The sequence below is a fragment of the Anser anser genome (assembly GCF_964211835.1).
Source record: "Anser anser genome assembly, chromosome: 1".
NCBI classification, from domain to species: Eukaryota; Metazoa; Chordata; class Aves; order Anseriformes; family Anatidae; genus Anser; species Anser anser.
This window is the reverse complement of record NC_139720.1, coordinates 105352624-105379704: the sequence shown is the minus strand read 5'-3', so window position 1 is coordinate 105379704 and position 27081 is coordinate 105352624. Positions and strand designations below refer to the sequence as shown.

The 27081-nt window shown below is 38.4% G+C and overlaps 1 protein-coding gene across 1 annotated transcript; it reads right to left on the bottom strand.

Annotated features, from left to right (window-relative positions):
* Positions 1–6740: 6740 nt before the first annotated feature.
* On the bottom strand, positions 6741–26443 carry NDUFA9 (NADH:ubiquinone oxidoreductase subunit A9). Its single transcript, XM_083821477.1, has 11 exons — positions 26294–26443; positions 22214–22384; positions 21287–21384; positions 21004–21095; positions 17877–18018; positions 16741–16843; positions 16141–16208; positions 15919–15995; positions 11866–11961; positions 10027–10093; positions 6741–7870 (listed from the first exon to the last, which is right to left on the bottom strand). Exons 1-11 carry the CDS (start codon positions 26352–26354, stop codon positions 7700–7702), a joined length of 1146 nt encoding a protein of 381 aa, XP_083677603.1. The 5' UTR covers positions 26355–26443; the 3' UTR covers positions 6741–7699.
* Positions 26444–27081: the final 638 nt, after the last annotated feature.

Here is a 27081-nt window from a genome sequence, read left to right as displayed (position 1 = left end):
TCTTTCCTACCTAAAACCAATTTAAGGCTGAAGTGGCAAACTTGAAAAATTCTGCTCAGCTGCCATCTAAATCCAGAGACACCTAAGCACAGCAGTAGTATCTCTGTGGTGGGGAGCAAGTTGAAGCTGGACACAAAATATGAATCCCAGCATCAAATTATTAGATTATTAGCTTGGTTATTTATTTTTAGTTTTTTAAATCATTCCAGTTTTACTTTTTTTCATAAACACTGTTTAAAAAGATAGAAGTATTTTTACTAAGCATACAGATTATGGTTTTGTCAAAATTTTATGGAAATCCAAGGAAGAAAAATAAAGAGGGGCTTCAGGACACAAATAGTGCTAGAAAAGATGACAAATTCATCCTGGGAAAGAAAAAAAAGCTAGCAAGAGAATACAGATTTTCTTGCGAAATCTGTAGACGGTGTTACAGGAGATGAACAACGGCCAACAAATTAACTATAGCATAAAATGCCAGGAAGAAAAGGTGTAGCAGATCAAGGTTCCCACACCACCATACACAGGGATTTAACAGCTTCCTTGCTGTGAACTCCACCAAGATCACAACTGAAATATGCCAAAGTTATTACACGGCATGTTTTACTGACATAAAAAAGACAATCAGAGGGAACAAAGTAAAAAAAAAAAAGCACCTACTGCACATGATGGGTCTAGGCAAGGCAAATGAACAAAGTAATACAGATAGCCTAAATACCTACACCAAAGTTAAAGATACAGCTAATGTTCTGCAAAAGCACTGACTGCAGGTACAGACTTGCTTTTTAGCACAACAAAATGGAAATGGGGTGAAAGAGGTAAATGCACAGGGTTAGAAATATCTTGACAAGTAGTACAAGCATAGTACAATAGTATTTTAACAAGTGATTGAACACTGTTGGTTTTTTTTTGTTTGTTTTTTTTCTTTTTTAATACTTAACATGTGTTTAAAGGTGTGGACAATATATATTTTGGGTAATGGGAGTGGCATGGCTTGGATATACAGGGCGAGGACAGGAGAGAGGCGGCAAGAGCTGTACTATTCCACTCGCTTTCAGGGTCAAATAATGATCCTGTGCTGGTCTTGTATTGCAGCACAGTACCACTGTGATACACTGAAGGAGAGAGGGAGATTATTGGATTCTTTCTAAGATGCAGAATTTCTGGAGTTTGCTGGTAAGCACATTTGACATCCTCCACAGCTAACAAGGAAACACTGAGCAAAACACCCATACAACTGAAGGCTGCAGCATTTCTGCCACCATCTGTAGCAAACTCGTTTACCTTCCATGGTAGAAAATGAGCAGCTTACAGGGCAGGCTCCAATGAACACCAATAGGCTTCTAGCATGAGGAAGGACAGTCAACTGGAACTGGAGCAGAAAGAGATGGTCCAAGCCAAGGAAAAATCCTATTCTAGCCAAGAAAGGATTCTGTGAATCACACTTTCTTATTGTTTCTGAAATATTTTAAACCCATAGGCTTCGGGAATGGTAAGTCTGGATGAAAGCTCATTAACTGGGTTAAACAGTCATTGTCATTAGCACTATTATGCCCTTCATCACCATCCCAAAACATGCTTCCAGCCTTTAATCTGCAAAGTAGGCCCATGTGCACCATGCACTATAACCCTCAGACCTATTCTACATATTTATTTCTAAGAAATTCCCTCACACTTCATAGCTGGGGATTTTCCTCCCAAAACTGGACTGGGCTGTATTTTTTACTCATTGACATTTTTATTCTTTTTTTTTTTTCCACATTCCTGAAGTCTTGAATGTTCATTCAATTGCTTTCACCCTCACAGGTATTTCCCAAACTTTCCAATTTAGAAACATCTTCACGTGTCCTTAATGCATCACCAGTCTCATCTTGCACATCACAACAAAAAACTGCATTAAGCCAAAAATCAGTTAGGCATTACTTCTCTCTAAGTCCCCACACTATCAGTGGGCACACTTATCATCACATTATTTGGTTTACAAGCCTTAAGGTTCTCCAGCTGCATTTAAATCCAAATTAGCATTGAAACTTCCATCAGTATGAATCATGTTTTCCTCTCAGAAAGAAGACATGTAGAGGTTCTGCCGATAAGGAGATTGAACACTGCCAGGATTCACTCATTTTGTAATTAAAATTAAGGATATTATCACGTGTGTTCTCCATATGTTCTGTACTCATTGAGGTTCTTTTATCTGGTGGCTTCTTCCCCCCCACCCCCAATTATCTGTATTTGTCCACCCAGGTTTTAAAGCAGCACTCAAAATCTGATAGTTGCTCAAAATTGATGTGGTTGGTCTCCACAACCAAAAATTGAGCAATGTTGTTTTCAGCACACTCCCAACTCCCAGTTCATCAGAGCTGATCCAAAACTTTTAGCTATTTTTATGAAGGAACCTTTCAACTGACATAGAAATGTTCGGGTGCCCAAGATTTTCTTAACCTCCCCATCTCTCGTGTATTTTTTTTTCCCCTCCAGGCAGAGGAAGAAACAGTGGCATAGGAAGATGAACAACAGAACACAAATACAGCCATGATAAACCTTGTCCAAAAAATTTACCTCCTATTTTTCTAACTGCTTTGCAGAAGACATTAATGTCTCCTCCCTTCCTCCTTGTAGGTCATACTTTCTTTTATTACACTAGAAAAGATGAAGCATATATTTAAAATAAATAAAAAGCAAACACACCTTCCCTCATACACACACACACAATTACAAATCAGAAAACTTTGAAGGAAAGTATTTAATGTCATTTCAATCAGTCTTATCGGCCCCAAAGATAACTACTGGCCAAGAAAGTTACAGTGGAGGTGGGAAACCTACGAAAGCATTTGCAAAGCAGTAGCACTGACTACCAGCTGACTAAATTCTAATCAAGGCACTGGCAGCACAAGGGGTAAACCAAGAAACATGTATTGCTATGTGTTCTCCTCAAATGGACACTCAGCTGAGCTCTATGCCCTGCTCCAACTCAGAATTCCAGCAGCAAAATCCCTGGAATTTAAATGAGATTCCCTAGTGACAATGAGAAAGACTTAATTTCCACTTTCTAGTTTTCACCAAAAATCAAACAGGCTTTGCCCCTTCACATTAGAACACTCTCTGCAGTCTTAGAAGATCAGCTGTGATTTATGGTTGTTGATTTATATAAAAGCCAAAATAGAGATTTGTGTCAAAACAGGCCTAAGAAAGAAAAAAAAAAAAAAAGGCACACAAGAAGAGAGCACTAGCTTCATTCAGAACTTTCTCCAAAAGGTCTAATTTCTTTATTATAAAAACTTCAGTGTTACCAATCTTGTAAGCTCTTTCAGGAAAGAAAGTGCCTTCTGCCTCCATACCTCAGAAAGGCTGCAATAACATTGCCACAAATTACTTGTACACACAGAACTTTGAATTATTTTAAATATAGCAGTTCTTTGATCTCCTATTTCCATCTCTTCTAGTACCTTTGCTGGACTACACATCACTTAGGGAGACAGAACGGAAGAAGAGAAAACAGCATGTAGGTAGAGGTAACTGCAGAATAATTATTGCCAATGGGATTGCTCTTCCCAGTTGTTAACCATCTGTCTTCTAAGAAGAAAGTTTTAAGGCTTTCCAAGTGAGCCAAGAATGAAAAAAAAAAAAAAGAAAAAAATGAGAAAAAAGAAGCAGACAGGAACATTTAATTCTATACAAGTCACCTGTTCCAACTTGGGCACTACACAGTAATTTAAGAGTTACCACATTGTCAGCATAAATACACATGCAATTAGCAGCAAGTCCAAACCAGAATCTTTATTGCTTAGGATACACAGTCTCTGAAGAAATCTAAAGTCCAAATCCTTACAGGCTAGAAAAATGGGCCCAGGTGAACCTCATGAAATACAAGGACAAGTGCAAAGTCCTGCATCTGTGTTGGAGCAATCCCCAGTACTGGTACAGACCGTGCACTAATTTGATTGAGAGTAGCCCTGCCAGGAACAGTGGGATACCGGCTGGTGGAGATTTGGACACGAGCCAACAGTGTGCACTCGCAGTTCAGAAGGCAAATCATACCTTGGGCTGCATAAACAGAAGTGTTGCCAGCAGGTTGAAGGTCATGATTCTCCCCCTCTACCCTCATAAGGCCCCCACTAGAACTACCGCATCCAGCCCTGTGGCCCCAGTGAAAGGAAAAGCTCTTCGGTCCAGAGCAGAGATCGGAAATGAAAAAGCCTGAGCAAGAACCAGCTGCAAATAGAGGCAAGCCGCATGCTTTTGAAGACCGTTGCCGCTTTCTGCTCCACCAGTGACCTCTTGTGGACAGGGTGGAAAACAACACAGTGCTTCGAAAAGCTCCCCTCACAACGGCGTTAAACCCGTGCCTCTAGATTCTACGTACTTAAGGAACCTCCAGCAACTGCAAACTGAAGATTAACAGAAAAAAATTATTGCAGGTGGTGAGGCACTAGAGGTAGAATACGAAGTAAGACCTTCTCACTGATAAATGAGCAGGGATAAAAACCACAGATGAAACTGAATCTTATTTTAGCATGGCTTTATGTGATGGTCATACCATGAAACCATCTAATCATTATTCAATAGCCATCAAAAAAAATAAAATGTTTGGAATTATTAGAAAAAAAGGAATACAAAACTAAACGGGCAAGCACCACTGAAGGACTCTGTAAAGCCACGATAAGCCCAACCCTTGATTGCTATGTATGCAGTTACTCTTACCCACCACCAAATGGACAAAGGATACAACAGGACGAGAGACTGCAAAAGGCAAAAAAGGTACTCAGCAGCTGCTACAGACCAATAACAGAACTTCAATCAAAAGTGGCAAAGAAAGAAAAGACTACAAAAGTTTATAAATTCTCAGCAGTTAAAGGGAAACTTAGTAGGGAAACAGTATTTCCTTAAGCATGAGAATGTAAGAGAAAGGGATCACAAAACTCAATCAAATCAAATGAGACAACCAAAATGAGGAACAACCAAAACAACCAAAAACAAGGAAATGTTTCCTCCTGCTGAATGCCCTTGAACTTGCAGAGCCATAAGGTTTTATAGGTGATACAAGTTTTCTTAAGATTTAGAAAATAATTAGAAAATAATAATGGAGTGCCGGTGCATTGAGGTCTACCTCAGGTAAACTTCCAAACTACAGATTACTAGAAGATGGGAGAGTACCAAAGTAAGTATCACTCTCATTGTTCTGTTCTAATATGTTGCTCTATGTATCTGCTACTAACAGTGACAAAATACTGAGTTAGGCAGACCACTGTCTGACCCAACACAGAAATAGATCTGTTCATGTCATCAGCCGTTCTACCACAGGATACGCAGCTAAAACAGACAGGAAATTCAGAGTGGGATTAGTCCATTGTTTGCCTACATGAGATTTAGTACCAAAAGAACCTAAGATGTGCCTCCTCCATTTTTCACAGGAATCTTCTTATTCAACTTCAATTGAAATCAATGAAAGCTACCTACCACCTAAGTATTATGTAGGATACGACCTATTCTGAGGAAGACTAGGGAAAAAAAACAATACTTTTATGTTTATTCTGCAATCACCGCTTTCTCACATAGGTTCACCACAAAGAAAAAAAAATTCTTCAAAGACTTAGCCAATCAAAGAAACACCATAAAAAGAAATGAGATTTTCTAACCCCCAGTGCTCGTATATCAAAGCAAGGGCACAGCTTAGAACAGAGCCCCACTTTCAGATCCCCATCAAGGGCACTAGTCATATTCTAGCAAAAACAGAAGAAGCAGCAAATGCTAATGATTCCCTGTCTTTAAAGGGTACTTCAATGGTGCTGCACTATATTCCTTGGCAATAAACATTACTCTAAACTCAAGTGACAGCCAAAAAGCTATACAGAGACTGCGAAAAAATTGACCATATTAAAAATCATTGAAGGAGTGGAAGTAACGGAAGAGAGACACACTGCATAATGCAAAGCATGGAAGAGATTAATCCAATTAAATTTACAGGTGTGCCTTACTCACACAGCTTGAGACCATAGGTATGATGCCACCTACTGGCATTCATTCACAACAAAAGAGATACATAGCTAACTGAAGTCAACAACTGCGAACTACTGGAAGCTCCTATCTAGTTTTTCTTTGTAAATGAAAGAAAATAATAGTGACTGAGGCTGCAGTATCAGACTCTCAGAAATGAAAAATGTCAGAATTCAGGCTTCATACACTAGCTTAATTTGTTCCTCTTCCACATTGTGTTCTGATCTGTATTACCGTGGGGTTTTTTTTCAGTTTTTATTTGTTGTTGCTAATACATTCAGGGACCGCGTGTCCTACGGAAACTTGCAACAGCAACAGCTGAGCACTACTATGATGCTCCTCTTCTCTGGTATTCTTACCTGATGTGGAATAGGCTGCTTAAAGCAAACTTTTCATGGATCAGGTGCACGTTCTCTATTTAATGTGTATCTGAATTAAGATCCTGTAGGAGTGGTCTTTGGTGCAACTGAAGCCACTGGAAAAGCTGTACTTAAAATGCTTACTGTAATGTTGTTTTTTTTTCCCCCCATTCTCAGAACTGGCATCTATCATTACAGCAGTACCTTTGAGAACTTTTTATGCCTGTTTGCCATCTGAAAATGGAAACTGCTCATTATCTGTGCAAGACTATCATGATAATTGCATATCTCTGTCTGTACTCTACATGGCTCCCGTGAAACAGTTCTGAAATACTAGTTTTCCCAGCAGGATGTGAGTAACATGCACAAATCAAGCATAAGCCATACATATTAAATGAGCACAAACAAGGCTATTTATTTAAAGCTAGGGTCTTACGGAAAAAAAAGGATTTACTCAATAAGTAAAAATAATATAAGGATCAAATTATTAACAATATGCACTTCCAGTTTGTCTATCTTTTGAATGTTTGAATTGGCAGGTTTATTTTCAAGTGAATGAATTTACGTTATCAAGAGAAAAGTAAACTATGCATGAGAGCCAAATCAAACACGTGGCAGGCAGAATCAGTAAGTCTTATTATTACAAGAATCTAACTCTTCCTAACAAAGTAAACATTAGCAGCAGGTTTCTGTGGAAGAGCAAAATGCAGCAGCTGTTGAAATTAAAGAAGCACTTTGTCCAGGAGTTTCACAGTACTTCAGCAACAACACAAACACCAAGATTCTGATCTTTGGGTCCAGCAATCATCATGAGTTAAGAGACGTTTTTAATGCTTTTCCTAACCTTGACCTTTTTGTTCTTTTCAATTTGTCCATTCTTCTTCCTGGTCTTCTTTTTTGTAACCTATTCAGTCCCAATCTCCACTTCAAATTTCTCCTCCACCATTAGGCTTCTACCTTTGACACCGTGATTATTTGTCCCAGTTCCTTCTCTCCTATTGTCACATCCAACAAAGTCAAATAGTAGGAAGCAAGCTTTGAGGTGAAAATACAAGGTGCTCTGTCACTTGTTTTATCCCCGTTTTCAATCCCACTCAATTTCCCCACCAATTTCAACTTATACCAGCTAAAATACTTCAATGCTCACCAACTAAGGAACAATACACAAATTTGCTATCATGACCTTTTAAAGAGAAGAATTGTTACAGTCTTCCATAATTAAAAAGAAAACACTGGCAAAATACAGCTTATGATTAACATATTTTACTCGGTATGTACACAGTTCTTCAAACAAATTAGGTCATACAAAGACAGTTTAGGAAGTGTTAAGCAACCACCTAAGCAACTGTTTACATGTTGTACGTCTTTGCTGGTTTTGCCTCCTCCAGCTCAGCATCCAACCAGCGGTATCTGCGGTGACGGCGCAGAACTTCAATTGCTTTTTGTTCTAGAGGTGTTGGTTGAATACCCAGGTCTTCCAAACCAGGAAGGTCAGGAAACGTCATGTCTGTTATGTGAAACTTCAGAAGAAATGAAAAGGGGGAAAAAAAGAGGGGGAATTAACAGAATGAACAGCATTAACACCCAGTGTAATTTTTAACATGCAAAAGAGAAGTATTGTGTATTCACGCCTGAGGTTACCTTTTTTCTTTCCTAAACACATACTAGCATAAATCTCTAGTACTAGAAACATTTTAATATGTCTCAAAACAATTTTCTACACGACAGCTCTTCAGAGATTCAACTGCAGTTTTGAGGCTGTTGATAAAAGGCTATTTCCCCTAAGAAAGAAGACTCCATTACAATACATTCCCACATCTTGTAGTAGATCTGAAGAACTATTTAAAGAAACATGGACTCAGCCACCTATGTGTCAGTCCCTGCACACCAACTGTAATTTTGGCACAATTTTTCTCTCCGGGGGATGAAAAGACTCAACATGGCCCTACAAAACTATGGCCTAATTATACAATGTATTAAGGACCCATTGTACTTAGCTAGGAGATACAGATCCTCTGCACTGCTTGCAAAAAAAAAAAAAAAAATCCTTCAGACTTCAGATTTAGATACAGGAATAAATAACTGAGATATGCAGAAAGATTTTTCATTCTCTCTCCATCACGTCTGCATACCAGTAAGATTACTCAATTGAAACCATGAAATTAGGCCAAACTTGTATGTGAGGTATATTTGAACTGCAAGTATACATCCTGCTTTGTCAAGAAAACGCATGTTGAATTATTGTCTTTAGTATCTGCTTTTCTCTGCTTATGGTTACAACAGGGTCCTATATAGGACAATTATTTAATTCTATTAACTTACTTTCAACACAAACGACCTGTACCTTAGAAAAGTGGGATTTCTCTTACAGTGCTATTTCTTAAAAGGTCTAAGTCAATCATCTAATTTTGTGTACAGATTGCTTACAGATGAAAAGCTGGAAAAGAGGGGAACAATCAGACACAGGAGACAGAGAAACTTTTATACTACCCATACTACAGCTGAATTGCAGTATTTTTAGTCAACTGGTACAGGCTTATTTCACAAAAATCTAACTATGAACTATGAAGGCAGCTAGAATTAAAGTTTTCATGAGGTAGCATGTCCACCTCCTGGGTCAATATGGTCAATAGAACTACAGTGCCAACTCCCTCTAACATCGGGAATGTGTTAGTGGTTTGGAAAGCGGAAAAAAGCTTTTATCTATACCATGAATAAACTTAATTCCTCTATTATATATACTATCCACGTTTTTTCACAATTAATTTCCATCAGGAATAGAAAATTACTGTTTATTTTGCAGATGGAGAAATGCAAACAGGAAAGTTAATTCCTGACAGCTATTCAATAAGCAGCTCTAAGGATAAGACCTAGGTCTCCCAGATTCTTGATCGTCCCAGAATTTTAGAGACAGTGTACTATCAGGTCATAATAGGCTATTGTCAAGCTTTTTGTCCAACCTCCATTCACATACTCTGAGAATTAGGAATTTTAATACTCTGAGAACTTAAGAATGAACACAAAGTTTCAACACCTCCACTAGAAATGCATTCAAATATTAAGCAAGAATTTTGTCTGTATTCAATGTAGTTCAACTTGAGTTTTTAAAAAATGACACTGTCTGGGTGGTATAAGTGATTTTAATGCAGTTATAGGAACATAAATTCACTAGTTACCTAATTTTTAATAGTGTTTGCTGGGCAAAGAAGAGGGGAGGTAATGCATGCAGCCCTGATCACTTAACACATATGAATGTTGGGCATTCACCTGTCACCACATTACCATGTTACTACTACTAATTATATAACCCTTTGCCAATTGTTTCGACCACTTTCTTAAACCTAGTTAAAGAAAAATGTTAACTATTCTTCCTCCACCAATATTAGCAGAAAAACTACATCCTAATGATACCTTTAAAAAAATCCAGTTAGTCTCTCTATATCTCTTTCTTAGCCTTTGTAAGACAAGTGTTAAATTGTTGTACACCGTTCAAAGTCTGAAGTTAATTCTTCATAATCAAACTCTAGCTAGTGAACTGACTGAAATACTGTACCACATGATGTACACACACTTCAGCACTCCTTGAAACGAAAGGAGTGCTCCTTGTAGAACTACAAGTGGAAGTTACAAACACAAACCTTCCCCAAGAAAAATTTGAAAGTTCTCCTTCACTTACCCGGTCTACTTTGTCTCGCGTTAACCATGGTTCAAATGGACTGATCTCAAAGAATCTTGCAACTAAACTGTAATCAGAAAGTGTTGCAAAATTATAGTCATTATGCAGATACACAGGAAAAAAAAAAACAAGAACTAGGAAGGATATTACACACTTTATAGTGTGTGCTGCTTGTGCAAAGCTACAAAATCATTAATGCAATGAACATGCCAGCAAACAATTTCTTAGCTGTGTTTCTGTTAACTTTAACTGTTTGCTACTGAATTATTCAACCTCCTACTTTTCTACTTCATAAAGGGATGAAAGAGTAGATATCTAGAAGTAAAACTGAGTGTTGTTAGTAGGTGGAGAAAGTAAACACATCCAATTCGCTACACACCAGAGGGTTCGGTCCTTCCCCTGCCTTTCCTCCAAACTCTTTTCCCTAATAGCTTAGGCAGTAATCCAACTAGTCACAAAGTTTGATTCAATGCCTCCATGGGAAAACAAGCTTGCTGACAACTAAATGATTTAACAGCCATATAAACAAGATGATGGAATCTGGAACAATCTACATCTATAAAAAGGATGAGTATTAGTGTATTTACAATTTCCAGAAATCAAATTTCCCTTGAAAACAAATGAATCTGGCAGAGAAGAAAATAATACTACAGTTCTTGCTCGGTGATTCAGGACCAACTGTATTCCAAGGTAGAACCTCTTACTGAAACGCTCAGGTGGCAGACTAGGACAGTATAAAGTTACTACACAAACAGAACTAGGCTTATCTGCCTTACAGACATGCTCTTTTCTCAAAAATATGAAATACCACTTAGTTTAGCCCATAAAGAAAAATATATAACATGGACTGCAGCTAATATGAGCTAATAAGAATAATACACACCCATGCAGTTACTTTTTAACAAGCTTCTGTGTCATCTAAGCCACGTTAACTAGAGGACTCTACAGATAATTCAGAAATAGATGCAACAGTTGAAGATGTTGTTCTACAATTATTCATCATCTGCTACGTGAACCTAGTAGTTCATTAGTAGATTGATTCTGTAGATCAGCTTCTCTCCTGAGTGCTCTAAAGGGACAAAACATACAGCTACACAGGTTGTTCAGTGCATGCAAGCAGAACCTTTACAACTCATCCACTGTAGTCAACTGAAGTGATGGTACAGCTTTTTTTTTTTTTTTAAACTATTTTCCTATTTATTACTATCTTCTGAAAGACGTTACTTTCCTCATATTGCCAAAAAAAAAAAAACCAAACACGTGCTCAAATGCACTGCTTAAATTCCCAGGCCAACAACCCAACAGAAACTTACCTCCATCACTAGTTGAAATGAATACCCAGGGCTGAACTAGAAAGTCAAGTCAATACCCATAGATACCCACATCTCAATTCTATTTCCAGTGTGGCAGTGCTCAACAGACTGGAAGGACAGCTGACAGTAGCTGCTGCACAAAACATCTGTCAGGGCCTATGGTCAGCAGCATACACAGTTTTTCCCTGTGGTACTACTAAAAGTTCGTTCAATTTGCTACTGAGTGTCTCCACTTTGGACCTTTTACTAATTCTTGGCTCAGAAAAAGCAAGGCCATTCAATAACTCTGGAATAAATAGTTAAGTTTACTACAACTCCACTTTTTATTCAGTAGCTTATCAAGGGCAGGCCTGTGCCTGAGCAGAAGACTCAAAATTAACAGATGTGTACTTGGGGAAAGCCAGTTTCTACAATCCTACAACATTAAATAGCAATTAACAGTACTAATAGTAAATGACCAATGCAATAGTTATTTACACTTCTATGCTGCTTGAAAACTTCCTAGTGAAGGAAGGGTTCCACTTACTGATACAAAGGACGTGGAAGTGGATATGGAAAAAAGGTTCGAAAGGAAACTGCATATGCATATTCTACGAGGTCATGAAGAAGGTAGCGATTAGGTCTGAAAGAAAAAGCAATAAACATTATAGTTAAATTAGGTGTACTTAAACATTTGCAGTAAGAGAAAAATTAGAAAGACACACACACCAAGCCTACCAAGGGCCTATATTCTTCAGCGTAAATTATTTGTCAGGTTTGTCAAGTTACCTCACAAGAAGTGAAAAAATTTTTGTTATTAAAATTCTATACTGTTTGAAATAAGCGGATTAATTTAGAAAAACATATAATCAGATGTTAGCGATGATAACAGTACACTTCACGAATTACAAAATTGTTTTATCATAGTTTTGGGTGTCCCTACCAAGGTGTTGGCAGCAGGGGGGATGCTGAAGTGGCCTCTGTGGAAAGAGTTCAGGCGTTGCCCCATGCCCAGACACTCATCTCTGACCAACAGACCCACTGTCAGTCACAGATAAGCCCATCAGCCAAGCTGGCGGTGCCTCTGTGAAAACATATTAAAGAGGGTCCTTGACAGACTTGAGAGATGGGCCTGTGTGAACCTCAAGAGATTCAACAAGGAACAAAGTCCTGCATCTGGGTAAGGGCAGTCCCAAGCACAAACACAAGTTTGAGCAGTGAAGGGAAGAAGTGTGTCTGAAACAGCAGAGAGAACGCCAATGTCAGAGGTGGTGGCGGCTCTAAGCACTGGAGCAGAGATTCTTCTACAGCCCACGGGGAAGACCATCATGAAGGAGGAGAAAAATATGAAGATGAAGGAATGGCACAAAGGAGCTGCTACGGACTGACCCCATATGACATTCCTCAACCCTCTGCACCACTCAGGGAGGTGCAATAGAAGAGTCACGAGTGAAGCTGAGCCAGGGAAAAGGGTAGATGGGGAGAGGTGAGGTGGTTTCTTTTGTTTGTTTTGTCTTTATTTCACAATGCCAAAATCTATTTTAATTGGCAATAAATTAATTTTCCCCAAGTAAAATCTCGCTTATGACAGTAACTGGGTAAGCTGTCTCCCTGTCTTTATCTCAACCCACAAGGTTTTTCATTTTATTTTCTCCCCTTGTCCTGTTGAGCAGGAGGAAGAGTAAGTGGCCAGGTGTATGGGTATCTGGTTGCAGGACTAGGCTAGCCCACCACAATCATACTGAATAAAACGTATTCTGTGTGCTTCTAAATCACGCTCTTAATGCGCCTCCTCCAAAGACTCAAATTCTGATTACAATACACTAAGTACTGGGATAGGACTGAATCTGTAGAAGCCCAGGTAACACTTTGTAATACAAGAAAGCCAAAAAGCTAGAAAGCAAACACTAAAATTAATACAGGTTTCTTCGGTAGCAAATGGTTGCAAGGAAACTAATTCACTTGCCTTTGAGAGACTAAGAACATGCTGTTCTCTTCAAGAGCAAGAGGAAGAAACCAGGGTAAATTCCCCAAAAGAATGCATTCACCCTCTCAAAACGGAGGGATGGAAGCAGTCAGGCTCTTGTACACCTGCAGTCGTTTAAGAGAAACATACCACTGGGAGTTCCTATTCTTTTCTTGTTCAGACTTCACCTTGGCATTTAAATACTCCATTTTTCTAGATGTCTTGGACTGAAACAATTATCTACCTTGGCTTTCACGGCAACTTTCTGGTATTCTAAAACATTTTGAAAAATCTTCGTGACTACACACTAGAGCACACTACTAAGCTCTGATGTGTCATTTTGTGTTTCAGCCTTCAAAATTATATGCTGCAGATCATGATTCAAAGAAACAATGAACAAACCAAAGTGTGAGTCTCCTAACGTTTTGTTGTATTTTTCAGATAAGGCAGAGACCTCAGTGAAATGACAACTATCTTGAGACTGACTCCTTCATAGGTAGAATCATCCTAAAAATAAGACTGTAGCTTTTCATCTGACAATGAATTACTGCTGGAATCTAAAATCCCACATAAATGAAGAGTAAGTAATAACTAGAGTAAGACTACGTAAAACTCCAGAAACCCTTGGCTATGATACAAAAAACATCAATTTCACTTTGATAAACCAAATATCTCAAAGATATCAATGTTTGAGGTTGTAGGAATGGAAACTGAGCCTTCAATAGCTCAGGCTCAATAGCCTGCAATGTTCTTTGGAGAGAACAGAAATGCAAATAAGCAAACAAAATTTGTTGTTAGATGTTAGAAAAGAGAAAAATGCTAAATTACTACTACTATATTTTCTAAAGGCAAATTAGGGCAAAACAATCTAATGGGTATACTTTAAAGGTAGGTCAGCATATTTGGGAGAATTCAAATGAATTCAACGCTCCAAACTCCTTGTTGACTTCATCCAGGTGGCTAAATTATATAGCCTGATAAAGATCTGGATTTATGAAGTTACACAGAAGGAGTACCAGACACCAAGTTTTTTGCCTTTATACTTAAACATCCTAATACCTATCCAAAGCTAGTAAAATAAGCCAAATTTACTTCAATCTTGATAGTTAAAATCCACAGATATATGTAAGGTACCTCTATATAATAAGATGTGAGAACAAAGACCAATACTTTTGTTCCTTTATAAATTACCAAACACTAACAATGCAACTTTACCAAGAAAAAAGTTACATACAAGTGTCATTACACCAACCACAAAACCAGCAGACAGCAAGCTTTTAGCATCCAAGACAGATTGAATGAACGGATGGAGCAAAACCAAAGACATCAGAGGAGAATGGAACAGAGAAAAAACATACAAAATCTTCAGTTGCTCAGGAGCAGCAATGCTACCACCAGGTGCCATAGTTGAAACTCTATTCCACCATAGAGTAGGAGAGGGAAAAGCATTCTTTTAAAAAATTAATATTTTATACTCAAACTGTTAACTCCCTTTAAAAAAAAAAGGAAGAAAAAGTGCTTCACACAGCTTTAGTCAAGGGTTATGTTGCAGAGTTCCTTTGGTTTTCCAACACTGACTTGAGTCTTCGGTTTAGACTATCACTTATTCAAAAGCTTTTCAGTCATTGTTAGGTGCCTGAAACTCTGTATTCCTTGCAGCAATAGCCTGGCATCCTCGCTTGAATTCCTGCCTCTGAAACCTAGGTGTTGAACTCCTGGCCTTCTCCAAATTGCCAAAAAATGAGACTTTGAAACTGCAACAATACAAAGTTTAGCCAACTGCCCTTGCATTTGGTTGCAAATATTGTTCTATTTAGTATGCAGTTCTCAGTTTCTCCTGCCATTGGAGTAGTTACTTCTGCTGAGATAGGGGTGAAGCTAAAAATTATTTTGCTAGTTTTTAAACAGAAGTTCTTCAGCCTGATTAAAAAAAAAAAAAGCTGCTGCCTTTTCAAGAACATCAGCATACTGCACACCTAACCTGGCTACTAGAACAGCATCTTCCTCAATAGCTCAGTTACATCAAAAGAGTAAAAGATAAACCAGTAATAATCTCTGCTCTACAGTGCCAGCTTGTTATTCTTGTAACAGCATCACAAAATGAATATGGAAAGAACAATAAAGTCTCAGATATGCCTTCTGCAAAATCCAGTACATTTTCAGGAATAACCGTGTAACTGATTTCAGTGCCACATACTGAAACATGGACCCATTCATTACCTTGGCATTTAGCAGGTCATCTTTCCTTATTGCTAATGACCTATTCTGACTTGGAGCTTTTGTAAATAAATATTCCAAGGGATCCACTGACTTTATCCATTCTTATTCAAGGTGATTTCCACGTAGTTTTAGCAGCATTTTCTCTAAAGCTGTTTTGTCTGGTGTATTTTAAAAAGACTGGGTTATTTTTTTTGTGCGCACATACATACCATTAAATGCAATGGGGCCCACACTAGGATTTTCAGAGTACTCACAACAACAGCTTGAGTCATTTTTCCTCCCAAAAAGGAGGTGGAATTTATTGCAGCTCAAACTGTGTGCATGGACGGAGAAATTAAATGTACTGTGCAGCATGCCAAAAAATGACACCAAAAAGAAGTACTTCAGATAATTAGAATCAGAAAAGTAACCTACCCAGCCAATGCATATGTTTTTCCTTTAGCATCAGGATCCTTAATTGCATTAATAATTGCCTTTGCTACATCAACCACCTGTGAGAAACAATAATAACAGATAATTGTCAACAGAAAACATGAATGCATGCACACTCTCTTCTTCAAGAGTGATTTATGTGGAGAAAGGAAAATAAAAAAAAGACACAGGATTTGGGATTGTCTTGCTTTTAGGAAAACTTACATATACTGGTTGCTTTGCTGTTTTTTTGCCCATTGAAATAAGAGGCACACCACCAAACCAGCGCATGTCTGATGGAGAGAAACAAACATAACTTGAGAATAAAATCTGTGAATCCTTTCAGCAGGCAAATAATAACCAATACATGTTGCACAACACTGAGTGTGGATCTCTTCTGAAAAAAAATTGATTAAAAAAATTGGAAATAATTACCACCCACAGTCAATTTTCTTATCAGCAACCATGGGAAGGCTATACTTGCTGTTCACCTAAAGTGGTTCAGGGATACCTCAACTTTGCAAGCCAGAAATAGCTTCTACTCTCTGCTGTCTAGATTGTCAGAACAATCTAAATAAAAAAAGTAGTAGCATATAAAATCAGTGAAGTCTAATTAGATTGAGGAAGAATTCAGGATCTACCATTTCACCACAAGACGAAAAATTATTATTCTTCTGTTACGCATCTTCAGTAAAGTAAAATACAATACATTTCTGATAAAAAAAATCAACTCTCCACTTCTCAAAAGTAAAATGCATTTTCCCTCTGTTCTCTACAAATATGTATACATACTGGACAGGGTTTTATTATTTCAAGAATACATACTCGCATAATGATTGAGAAATCGGTCCTCCCTCCCAAACATCTCAGCGGGCTTCATAATTATAGCATCTGGAAATTCTTCCCTCACTGCTTTCTCTCCAACAGCCTGTCATTCAATTAAAGTGATTATATGAATTAGATCCATTCCAGATAGACCAAAAGATAATACCTTTTCAGAACTTAGGGCATCCTGACAATAGCACTCAAGAACTCAGCAGCAGCAGTACAAAATTATTTGTATCTGAGCCATTTGATTTTTGAGATGCTAAGTTAAGTTCTCGAAGACTGTCCCAAAAGTCCCATAAAAACGTAGATAACTTATTCCACTTGAGATACAACAGTCTCATTAGTGAAGGAATGCCCATTAAAAGTGATGAATTTCAAAAAAAAAAAAAAGAAACCTAATCTAAGTACTTCTCTATCTTATGTCAGAATAGAGATTGAAAACAAAACAAAAAAAAAACAATGTTTAAATAACCCCTACTGTATTATTAAAACACTCCAAGAATTGCTTAAGTACAGTGAAAAAACTTCAGAAGCAGCTGTTTTCCACATGGGACTGGTGAATACAATAAGGCCTATCTATATCCTATAGACTCATTACACTCTGAGAGCTACCAAATTTTAACTGTGTTTAACAAAAAAAAATCTATTATAACCAAGACAACAGAGTCCAGTAGGCAGGACAAAACAAAAGGATACCAAAAACAGATTTTTTTTGTAGTAGTAGAATTATCTGTTCTTGTACAAGGGTCTGTAATTCTGATTTTTTGTTTTTGCAGAATTCATTCTGGCATAATCTATTTACTCGCATTTGTTAGGTCAGCCTTAGATGTAAAGCATGATATCGGATCCCAAACCACCACCAAACGCCTTCCTAACAACTGTAATTGTAGATACAGAGATACCCAAGGACAGAAGAAAGGAGTAGTTTTCAGGAATACAAGATCTATTTCCCTTCAACGTACATGAAAAACTTAGGAGGATTTCTAGCCCCAATAAGCACAGTAACATAAAAATTCCTCAGATGAAGACAAAATTCCATAGAAGAGTGATTTACTTCAAACAGACTCAGTTGGAAAAAAAGGAGACAAAAAGTAGGTTTTCTGCAAATATATTCAAAATTATTCTAGACTTACCTTATTCCTTAGGTATTTGGAAGGACTCTTCATGCTAGCATTCAGGTGAGAGATATGAACGAGTGTTTCCACGCCAGCTTCCCTAGTTATCTGGGCAATACTTTTGGGAATATTTACAAATTCATCTTCAAAACTGAAGTTTCTAAAACAAGCCAAAAACAAATTTTAATTTAAGAGTGACCAATAGTGGTTGCCTACCAACCAATAGCAATCATTACATATTACTTGAATATATTTCAAAAATCTATCATCATCATCTATCATCAAAAATCTATCTCATTAGAAAGTTTAAGTTTGTGAGATATTCTTTTCATAATAAGAACAAGTGAAATGCAACAGTGAGCTTCAATTACAGCAATAATACTGCCTTCTTCATCTGGTAAGATCAAATCAGTATGAAAAATTCTCTTGCCCACTCATCTGTGACAAGTAGAAACCCTTCCCAAGACAAAACAGGTTTGGGGATTTTTTTTTGTTTGAAAAAAAGTGTTTTGTTTGAAAAAAAGTGCTGCGTTTCAAAATCTGAGCAAAACTGTCTTTTTACAACACCTGTTCAAAATCTGACTTGATTTGGTGCACTCAATTACATTAAAAAGGAACACAAAAATTCTGAGTAGCCTAAGTTAGGACAGATGCTAGGCATTGGGAAAGTGGACAAAAACAGACCAAAGAACTCACGGGTGCTTATGCAAATGGAAAATTTTACACTGACAGAACAGTTACAACTATTCCATAGCAGCTGTAAGGGGACTTCAAGAGGAAGCGTGCAGAAAGAAAAAAAAATGCTCTACTCACTTCATAGCATTCAAGGGGCCTAAGTTAGCCGGGTTCAACTGTAATCTAGTTTGGCATCTGCTCAAGAACAATACAGAAGCTCAGTCTCCAAGCAGAACTGACACTATAGCCTGGCAACAATCCCAGAATTCCTTCCAATTATTCCAAGACTGCAAGAAAGAGAACTGGCTTCTCATGTCTTCATATTGTCCTTGTAAGCACCCCACTCCATCTTTTCTATTTGATTCTGAGTAACATACATTTTTGTTACTCAGAATGCCTCTCCGAAGTGCCTCTCCCTCTATCCTTATCTGCTCTCACAGTTCTTCAGATCCCACTGGAGTCTAAAGAAAGCCTTAAAAATAAGAAGTTATTTTTGACCCTTCAATAGCTAATCTGATCCTGGGAACCATTACTCCTGTTCTACTCACAAAAATAGATTTTAGAAACACACAAGAATGACCAACATCCCTCCTGTAACTATGGAGTTTTCAAACAACATAGTATACACAGATCATACTGTATACTAATACAAGGCAAGGAGAAAAGTATTTAATGGCAGGCTTTACTTCTCCCTCCTCCCTTCCCACCCCAATCTCCACTTCTAATCTTAATCTTCTTTTTTTCCTGCTTATGTTTCTCACAGACTTTGGGATGATTACAATGGTTAGTGTGACCTCACGTTTAACAGGCCACAGAATTTTATCACAGGGTTCCAGCACCACCATTGATATCACCATAGTAGATAAAAAACACCTAAGGACTTCTGAGCAACACAGTAGCAAATTTTGGAACACTATGAAGTCTTTAGGGTATACTAAGACTCCTCTGCTTTTGACACTGCTGAAACCGACCAGAGCAACAAGATTCTTTTATTTGGTTTTGATTGTTTTTTTAAACTAGAATGAAACTATTTATTGTTGTTTCGCTTACTTTCACTAAAAAAGGAACTCTCCCTTACACAAATCATACTTTTTATATGAGTCCAGAAATGTTGAGGGAGAAAGAACACATCTGGATGATAAATGGAGATTACATTGTCCTTTGGCCAACTGTACATATTATATTCATAATGTACACATTATGAAGAAATTGTTTCTGTTCTAACAGCAATAAGAGTTTCAACTTTCACGTTCATAGCTTAGTAACCACACGTGTTAGTCTTGACAGGTTGTTTTTGTATGCTTTTACCTATACCCCAAAGTCTGAAGAAGACAGAAAAAGAACCAAAAACCTTGTCAGACGCACAGAGTTAAGTTAGTTTAGATGTTTTTCCCCAACTAAACTATGTATAGACTCCGAGAGCAGGATAAGGAGCTAAGAGACTATCAGGAAAAAAAAGAAAAAAAAGCACCTCTAAGAGTTTGAATGCTGTATCAAAGAGTCTCCCAGAAGTTATGTATAATACTTGACCAGACAAGAAACAGCTGAAATAGGTGCTTGCCAAGAGACACACTATTTTAGGAAAAGTAATTGTAGAACTTAGGACTACACCAACAAGTGACTATTAGCCAAAAATAGTGCAACAGAAGCATTAGGCTTTTAAGTATAGGTGAAACCAAGATCTACGTTTGATTCTGTCTGCCATGACAGCAAGATTATGTAAAAAGGCAAGCCACACAGTTAATGAGTTTGTGTCTGGCAGTTCTGCAGTAGGCTTTGAATAAAGTTGGAAAATTGCACACATGCAAAAAAAAAAAAAAGAACCACCAACAAAACAGAAACAGGCTATTATGTGCATTTTTAACCTGAAGTATGTGAGATTTTTTTAAAAACGGATTTCAAAAAGGAGCTACTTAAAAAATTATTACCAAAAATGCTTATGTAGCTAAAAGCATCTGTGCCAAACTGTCAAAGAATTGTTATTAAACATAATAGGGACTTTCCATAGCTATTTCTGTTCATTAACATTTACCAGAGAATAGAAAATCCTTGATCTTAGCTTATTATAGTAGGCTACAATCCACCATTACCACAAAGTGGCAGGATGAAAGCCCACTTCTTTAACAAAGTAAATGAGTCCACAGAAACTGGAAAGCCTCCACAAGATACAGAAAAGGGACCCACCAAACATCAGTAAGGTGTACAAAAGAGTAAATTTAACTCTCAAACAGAACAAAAACTGTACACTAGAAAATTACAGAAATAATTTACTTCTCAAGAGCAGATCATAACCACGTTTTAAAACATTAAACATTTGAAGTGGAAGAACGTTTATATGCAGGATTTCAGTTTTGCCTTTTCATAGAAGGCAAAAATAACGCGTCACTGCATATTGTACGTGTGCTGTAAAAAGCGGCTGCAATATCCAATACCTGTTGCAAATCTATGCATATAGGGGAAAAAAATTTACTTTGTTTCCCATTCTTTTCCAACAAGATTAATGACCACATTGCTGTGTTCCACGGCTCTTCGGATAGAGTCTTTGTCCTTACAGTCCCACTCCTGTAACCAGAGCATCAAATGGGAAAGAGATGAGATAATGTGTAAAAAGGCATAATCAAAGAAAGCTCTTTCACATCATTTCCATTTACAGGCTAAACAATAGCAGGAGTTCTGACTTTGAGAATGATTAACAGACTTCCTTGTATAGCAATGGTATTATATTTGATCTGAAGCCAAAGTAAAAGACTTACTAAGAAGAGAAGTTGTCCCAGGTCACCCATTGGTCGCAGATACATGAGGTCATACTGATCACAGCGATAGGGTATGATTACTTGAGATCCAATGCGACCTAAACATTTTAAAAAAAATCATTTAAACTACTACATACCTAAGTAGATGAACTTCTGAACGTACAGATTGTTTCCTTTGTCCCTAGCTTTAAGAACAACACAGACACATAACTATCTCAAATATTATCTGCAAAGCTGAAAGTAGCAAAGAAACAAGTTATTGAACTTAAAACATCATTTCGATTCTTAAGCAGGTAGATACTTGAATACTTGAGTGAATTAATAAGCCAGAAAATAGTAAGACAATAGTAAGTAAGTAAGTAATAGTAAGACAATAGTAAGACAAAACAAAAAACACAGTGCATACTATAAATGCAGTACAATACGTAAAAATGTGTCACATCTAAGGATATTTGCATTTTTAGAAGGTGGATGGAGAGAAGGAAAAACAAAGCACAAGAGTTATTTTCTAAAACTCAAAATCAAAAGGACAACTCTAAAGAACTACAATCAAACTTCTGCAAGCTATTTACTATGATGTGCTAACAATGCCAAAATCAGAAGAATCAAATACATGCTGTACCTCTTCTCAGAGCTGTATTCTACAGACTGGAAAAACATTATGTGAATGAGAATGACTGGTCTTAATGATTATAACAATCTTCAAATGCTTCTATATTTTCTAGATTAAATTTGTTTTTACTAATTGCTACATCTTGGCACTTTACTAAACCAAATACTATGAAGAAATGATGCAAAACACTTTTGCACTGCTGCATTTTTAAGATCCAAAATGCTACAGACTTCTAGATTAATCTGTAACCTAATGAAAAAACGGAGCTTGGTTAAGCACTTAAACTTTTAATTAGTATTCCTGGAGAGCATTACCTAAACGATTGACAACATAGCGTCCTAGGAAACCTGTAGCCCCAAAGACAGTGGCCACAATGCCACTAACAGAGGATCGTCCACTTCTTCCATGAGGGATCACTGCATGATGAACGTGGCGGTGCTGCTGCAACACAGATGGAGCTGCAGCTAAGGCAGAAATCCCAGGGCCTGCAATACAAAATGGGAGAGAGCACGTGATACAAGCTAAAATTTATCAGTGTCAAACCACAGTTAAAAATACTTTTTCTCATTACAGACCTGTTTTGTTTAGTTTCTTTAGTTTTTTAGTTTTGGGTTGTTTTTTTTCCTCCTCCTCTGTTAGAAAGGTTTTCCATGCCAGGATATTTCAGAGACATCTGGATAGGTCAGAGGACAAGGAGCATGCGGGAGATGTGGATAAAAATTGAAGTCCAAACTAAGACACAGAAGGAGCAGACTAAGGCTATCGGTTCCTAAACAGCAAGTAAACCTTAACTGGCTAGCACTAGTATTTGCTGTATGAGGTGAGACACAGAGGTTAAGCAAATAAAAACTACTTGCTACAGGCAGGTCCCTTCTGAGTACATCCACAACCTGCTCCTAGACCTGAGATCTGTGAGACAAAGACATCAAGCTCATTCTAGATGTGCTTAAACCAGACTTTTTACCTCAGTCTAAATACAGCAGACTCAAATGTTGGAGGAGGCAGCAGTCCTCCTGTAACAGAGCTCTAGAGTGCGGGGAAATGAAGAGATGCAAAGAGCCACCTCCATGATGCACAGGATATTGACTCAAAGCTGTTCCTTTCCTCAAGGAGGTACAAAGAGTTGAAACCACAAAAACAGCAGATCTGTAGAATATTGATATAAATTGACAAGATACCTCGAAGAGGAAGTTTGGAGAGCACATGTTTATTCTCTTCAAACAGGTTAGGCAAAAGGAACAAGGAACCTACTCAAGAGATTTTTGAAATTGGAAGTGTGTGGTGCTACTACATGGCCCTGCTCATAAGAAGAAAGAAACAGATGAAATGTAGAGTATAAGAACACCACAGACATCCTGCTGTTAACAAGAGCAGACTGTAGCAGCTGTCAGTGGAAAAAAAAAAAAAACAGAAGAAAAACAGTAACTGACCTTCCAACTTCTAATAAATCATGACCACAAGCATTTTATAGGTAAACAAGTTTCATCTTCCCCACACAAAACTAGGCAAAAAGAACTACAGTGAAAACAGGAAGACTAGTAATTGATACCAGAATCAGATGATTAGGAAATTTTAAGAAATCCCACTTGTACACTGAAGGAGCTGATTTTAATCAGATATATTAGGTACTGCCAGTTGAGACAGTGACACTGATGCCATAGCCACAATGTTAAGAAGATAAAAACTACGAGGTATGCTTGCAGGTGAATTATATTTTATTAGGTCAGATGATAACATTCCAACCAGAAAATCCAGCAAGACTTCAGTGCTCAAGACCTGCAAAAAATCCAGCAAGACCTGTTCCCAAAAGTTTGTCTATCCTTCCTCTCTTCATACTGTACAAACTGGAAAAAAATAAAGATGCCACATCTACAACTTTGTCCCGAAAGGCAGTTTGACACACGCTTAATTAAATAAAGCAGAAACATTCATTTGGACTTATCAAATTAATCTAACGTGCTTATAAACTGTACTCCAACTGGCCGATAGAAACAGGACAAAATAATGTATTACCTACATAAACTTCAAGTTTATGACTTTTCAAAAGCAACTCTCCTATGCAAAAAAGGCCCAATCTCAGGAACGCTTAAACAGCACGGTACCTGGCTCAAAGTAACAGATATGCTACTGCATTTCAAGTTTTTAATGTGATGCAGTAGGTTCATATTAAACTTTGCGATACCTCAGATTGAATTCTAAGAAACATACCAATTCATCACTGCCATATTCTCCACTTATCTTCACTCTCTACTTTTTCTACCATACAGTTAATTCAACACTGCCCTCTAAAGTCTCTGTGTTCACTTCTGGAGAAGTACAGAGAAGGTGAAGGCAGTCATTTCAGTGAATTTCCAATACAGCATATCATAAACAAATTACCAAGCTGTCATTACTATGTTATCTGGCACAGAATACACAAACATGCAGCCTATATAGGTTCCTTGGTACATTAAGAAAAGCTGTATAAAATACTGTGTCACTAATTTTTAAGAGTGTTATGTTATGCAGTTATTCTGTTTTTTTCAATGATAACAGCAACAACTGAACTCTCAGCCTAAAAATTTACCCACATTTTTATGCTCAAAAATACTTGGGGAGAGGGCTTTTTTTTTTAAATTTCTTTTAAACAACAACAAAGTAAATCTGTATATGTAAACAGGAGTGTGAATTGAATACTCTGTACAGAATAAAGCCTGTATGTAATGTAACAAGTGGCTGGAAGGTGGAGATCAGCTAAGCCCAGTACAAGCGCAAGTGTAAAGGATAATACTGGGGCAGACAGTTGGATAAACATGCTGCCTTCGTTCTTGTAGTGTTCTAATAACCTTTTTTTTTTTTTTAAATACTTACTTTTAGGAAAAGCAAACCTATAGAAAAAATGATTGGGTTCTTCAAAACCAGATTCCTTTAATTCCAAAGAGCTGCATAGCATGCTGAGATGGTAAAATAGAAAGCTTGATGACCAACTGTACTTCTCAATACTCTGTTCACATACACTCCTCTTTCCAAAGGTTTGAGGGAAAAAAAAAAAGAATATCCTATTTACATAATTAACCAACACTCTCTCTGTTATGGTTCACTAGGAACATTTCAGTCCTTAAAACATAAAATGTAAACCCAACAGGATTCTAATATACTGTTAGTACCTTTCAAACAAAATATTATTAAACAGTTCTACCTAAATAAAAAGGAAAAGATAATATGAAAAATTTCTGCATGTGCCTTCCAACATTTTCATGAGTTCTTTGCTGTTATTTCTGCAAAAACACTTGATGATGGGCTCTTCGTGATACTACCACTATCACATTTGTAAGCAATATCCCCTCATTGTATTGTATTCTCCCACTTCTATACACACACCTGGTGGTACTTGCCTTACACTGTAAGCTCTTTAGCAGCGTACACCTTTTCCTGTTCCATAATTATTCAAGATCCATCACAATGTATCGCCATCTACGGCCACATGCCCAGTTACTACTACATTACCAAAAAAAAGTTTTAAGGATATCCATGAGACTCAAACAAAGCAAACTAGGGAGATCCTCACACAGAATTCACAACCAGTAAGGGACCTTCTGTATGGTGTGCAGCCCTGCCAAAATGCAACCCCTAGTAACTCAGGACAACGTAACTTAAGAGACCCATACGGCTTTCATAACCCACGTTAATATTTCCAGACTAAGCAGCATTACTTAAAGCTTTTTGTCCTATGCTAATGTGTAACCCAGACTTGACAAACAGTTCTTTCCCTAGATGGGCAGGATGCCACCTTCTCCACTAGGCAAAATCCATTTGGCACTAGAAGCTTGTTTTTACAATCTTTATCTGAAGCAGTTTGAGTACTGTTTTGAATTAAATAAATATCAACAGTAAACCACAACCACATTTCTCTTGAGAAGTCCCGCTGCTGCAATTAAAAGCATGTTAAACTCCTTCCGCACCTCTACCACCCACCGAATGGCCACCTCCCACTTTTCACAACAGAGGAGCACACGGCGAATCCATGTCACTAAATCGGTTCCGTTTCGGAGCCAAAGGCCCGCATCTAAGCGTTAAATATAACCCGGGCACCTGCGCACGTTAGGTGACACAGAGTTACCTAACAGAACATGAAAAGGACCCACACTATTAGCTTTCAGAGCAGCATTTCACCTGCTGAGGTGCTGGCAGCCCCTGCAAGAAGACGAAAAGGGGGGTGGGGGCCGAACCCCCCCCGTTTGTGCCACGAACGCCAGGCGCTGCCCGACGCCGCCCCGCTCCCTCAAGCGAGGGCCGCAGGAGGAGCAGGGCGGCGGCGCAGCGCTCAGACACCCCCAGCAGGCGGGGAAAGGAGCCGGCAGCCGCCCCCCGGGCCGGGCAGGGAGCAGGAGTGCCGGCAGCCCGGCCACACTCACCTGCCCTTGGCAGCCACAGGCCGCGGGCCGACCGAGGGCACAGCGCCGCCGCCGCCGCCATCTTGCCGCTCAGCCCACAACCCCCCGCGGCCGACGGCGGGCGGGCAGGGCCAAGCGCCTCGTATTGGGAAGGGGGGGGGGGGGGGGGAATGGCTGCGCGGGCGCGGCGCCCTGTGAGCATGCGCAGGGCCCGTCATGGTGGCGGGTCTGGGTGCCCGTGTGGGGGGAGTGAGCCAAAGCAACTGCTAAACCACAGTAACTTCGGTCGCCGCTGAGCCGGCCGGTTGAAAACATTCTCAGTAACAATTACTTACACCTTCAGTTACCTGGCCTCCTTATATTAGCCTTCCGTGGGAATTAAGCTATGACATGATTACAGCCAACCACCCTACGGTTCCCAGCCCCTCCTCTCACCTCAGCGTTGCACTGAAATATTTTCCCCCTCAGCAAGTGCTGTTGTGAATCTTGCATCGTGGTCACACGCAGGGCACTCTAAATCTGCCACCTGACCTATTATAGCCTCGTTTTTCCCATGAGCTCCCATTGCTTTTTAGTCTGCATGGAATACAAATGCCTGTTACTTTGTAAACTGGCTTGCACCGCTGTAACTGCTGCTCCTACTCACTAAAATGGTTTTAAAACATCAACAAAGTAAAAGGAAGAGTGGAGATTATTTCTGGCGATTTGATGCAGATTCCAAAATACTGACACAAACCCAAAGTAGCAGTTCTGCCAGAGATGGGGCGTAGCAAGGGACTGGGGCTTTGGAGCAAAAGCCTGGATGCTCT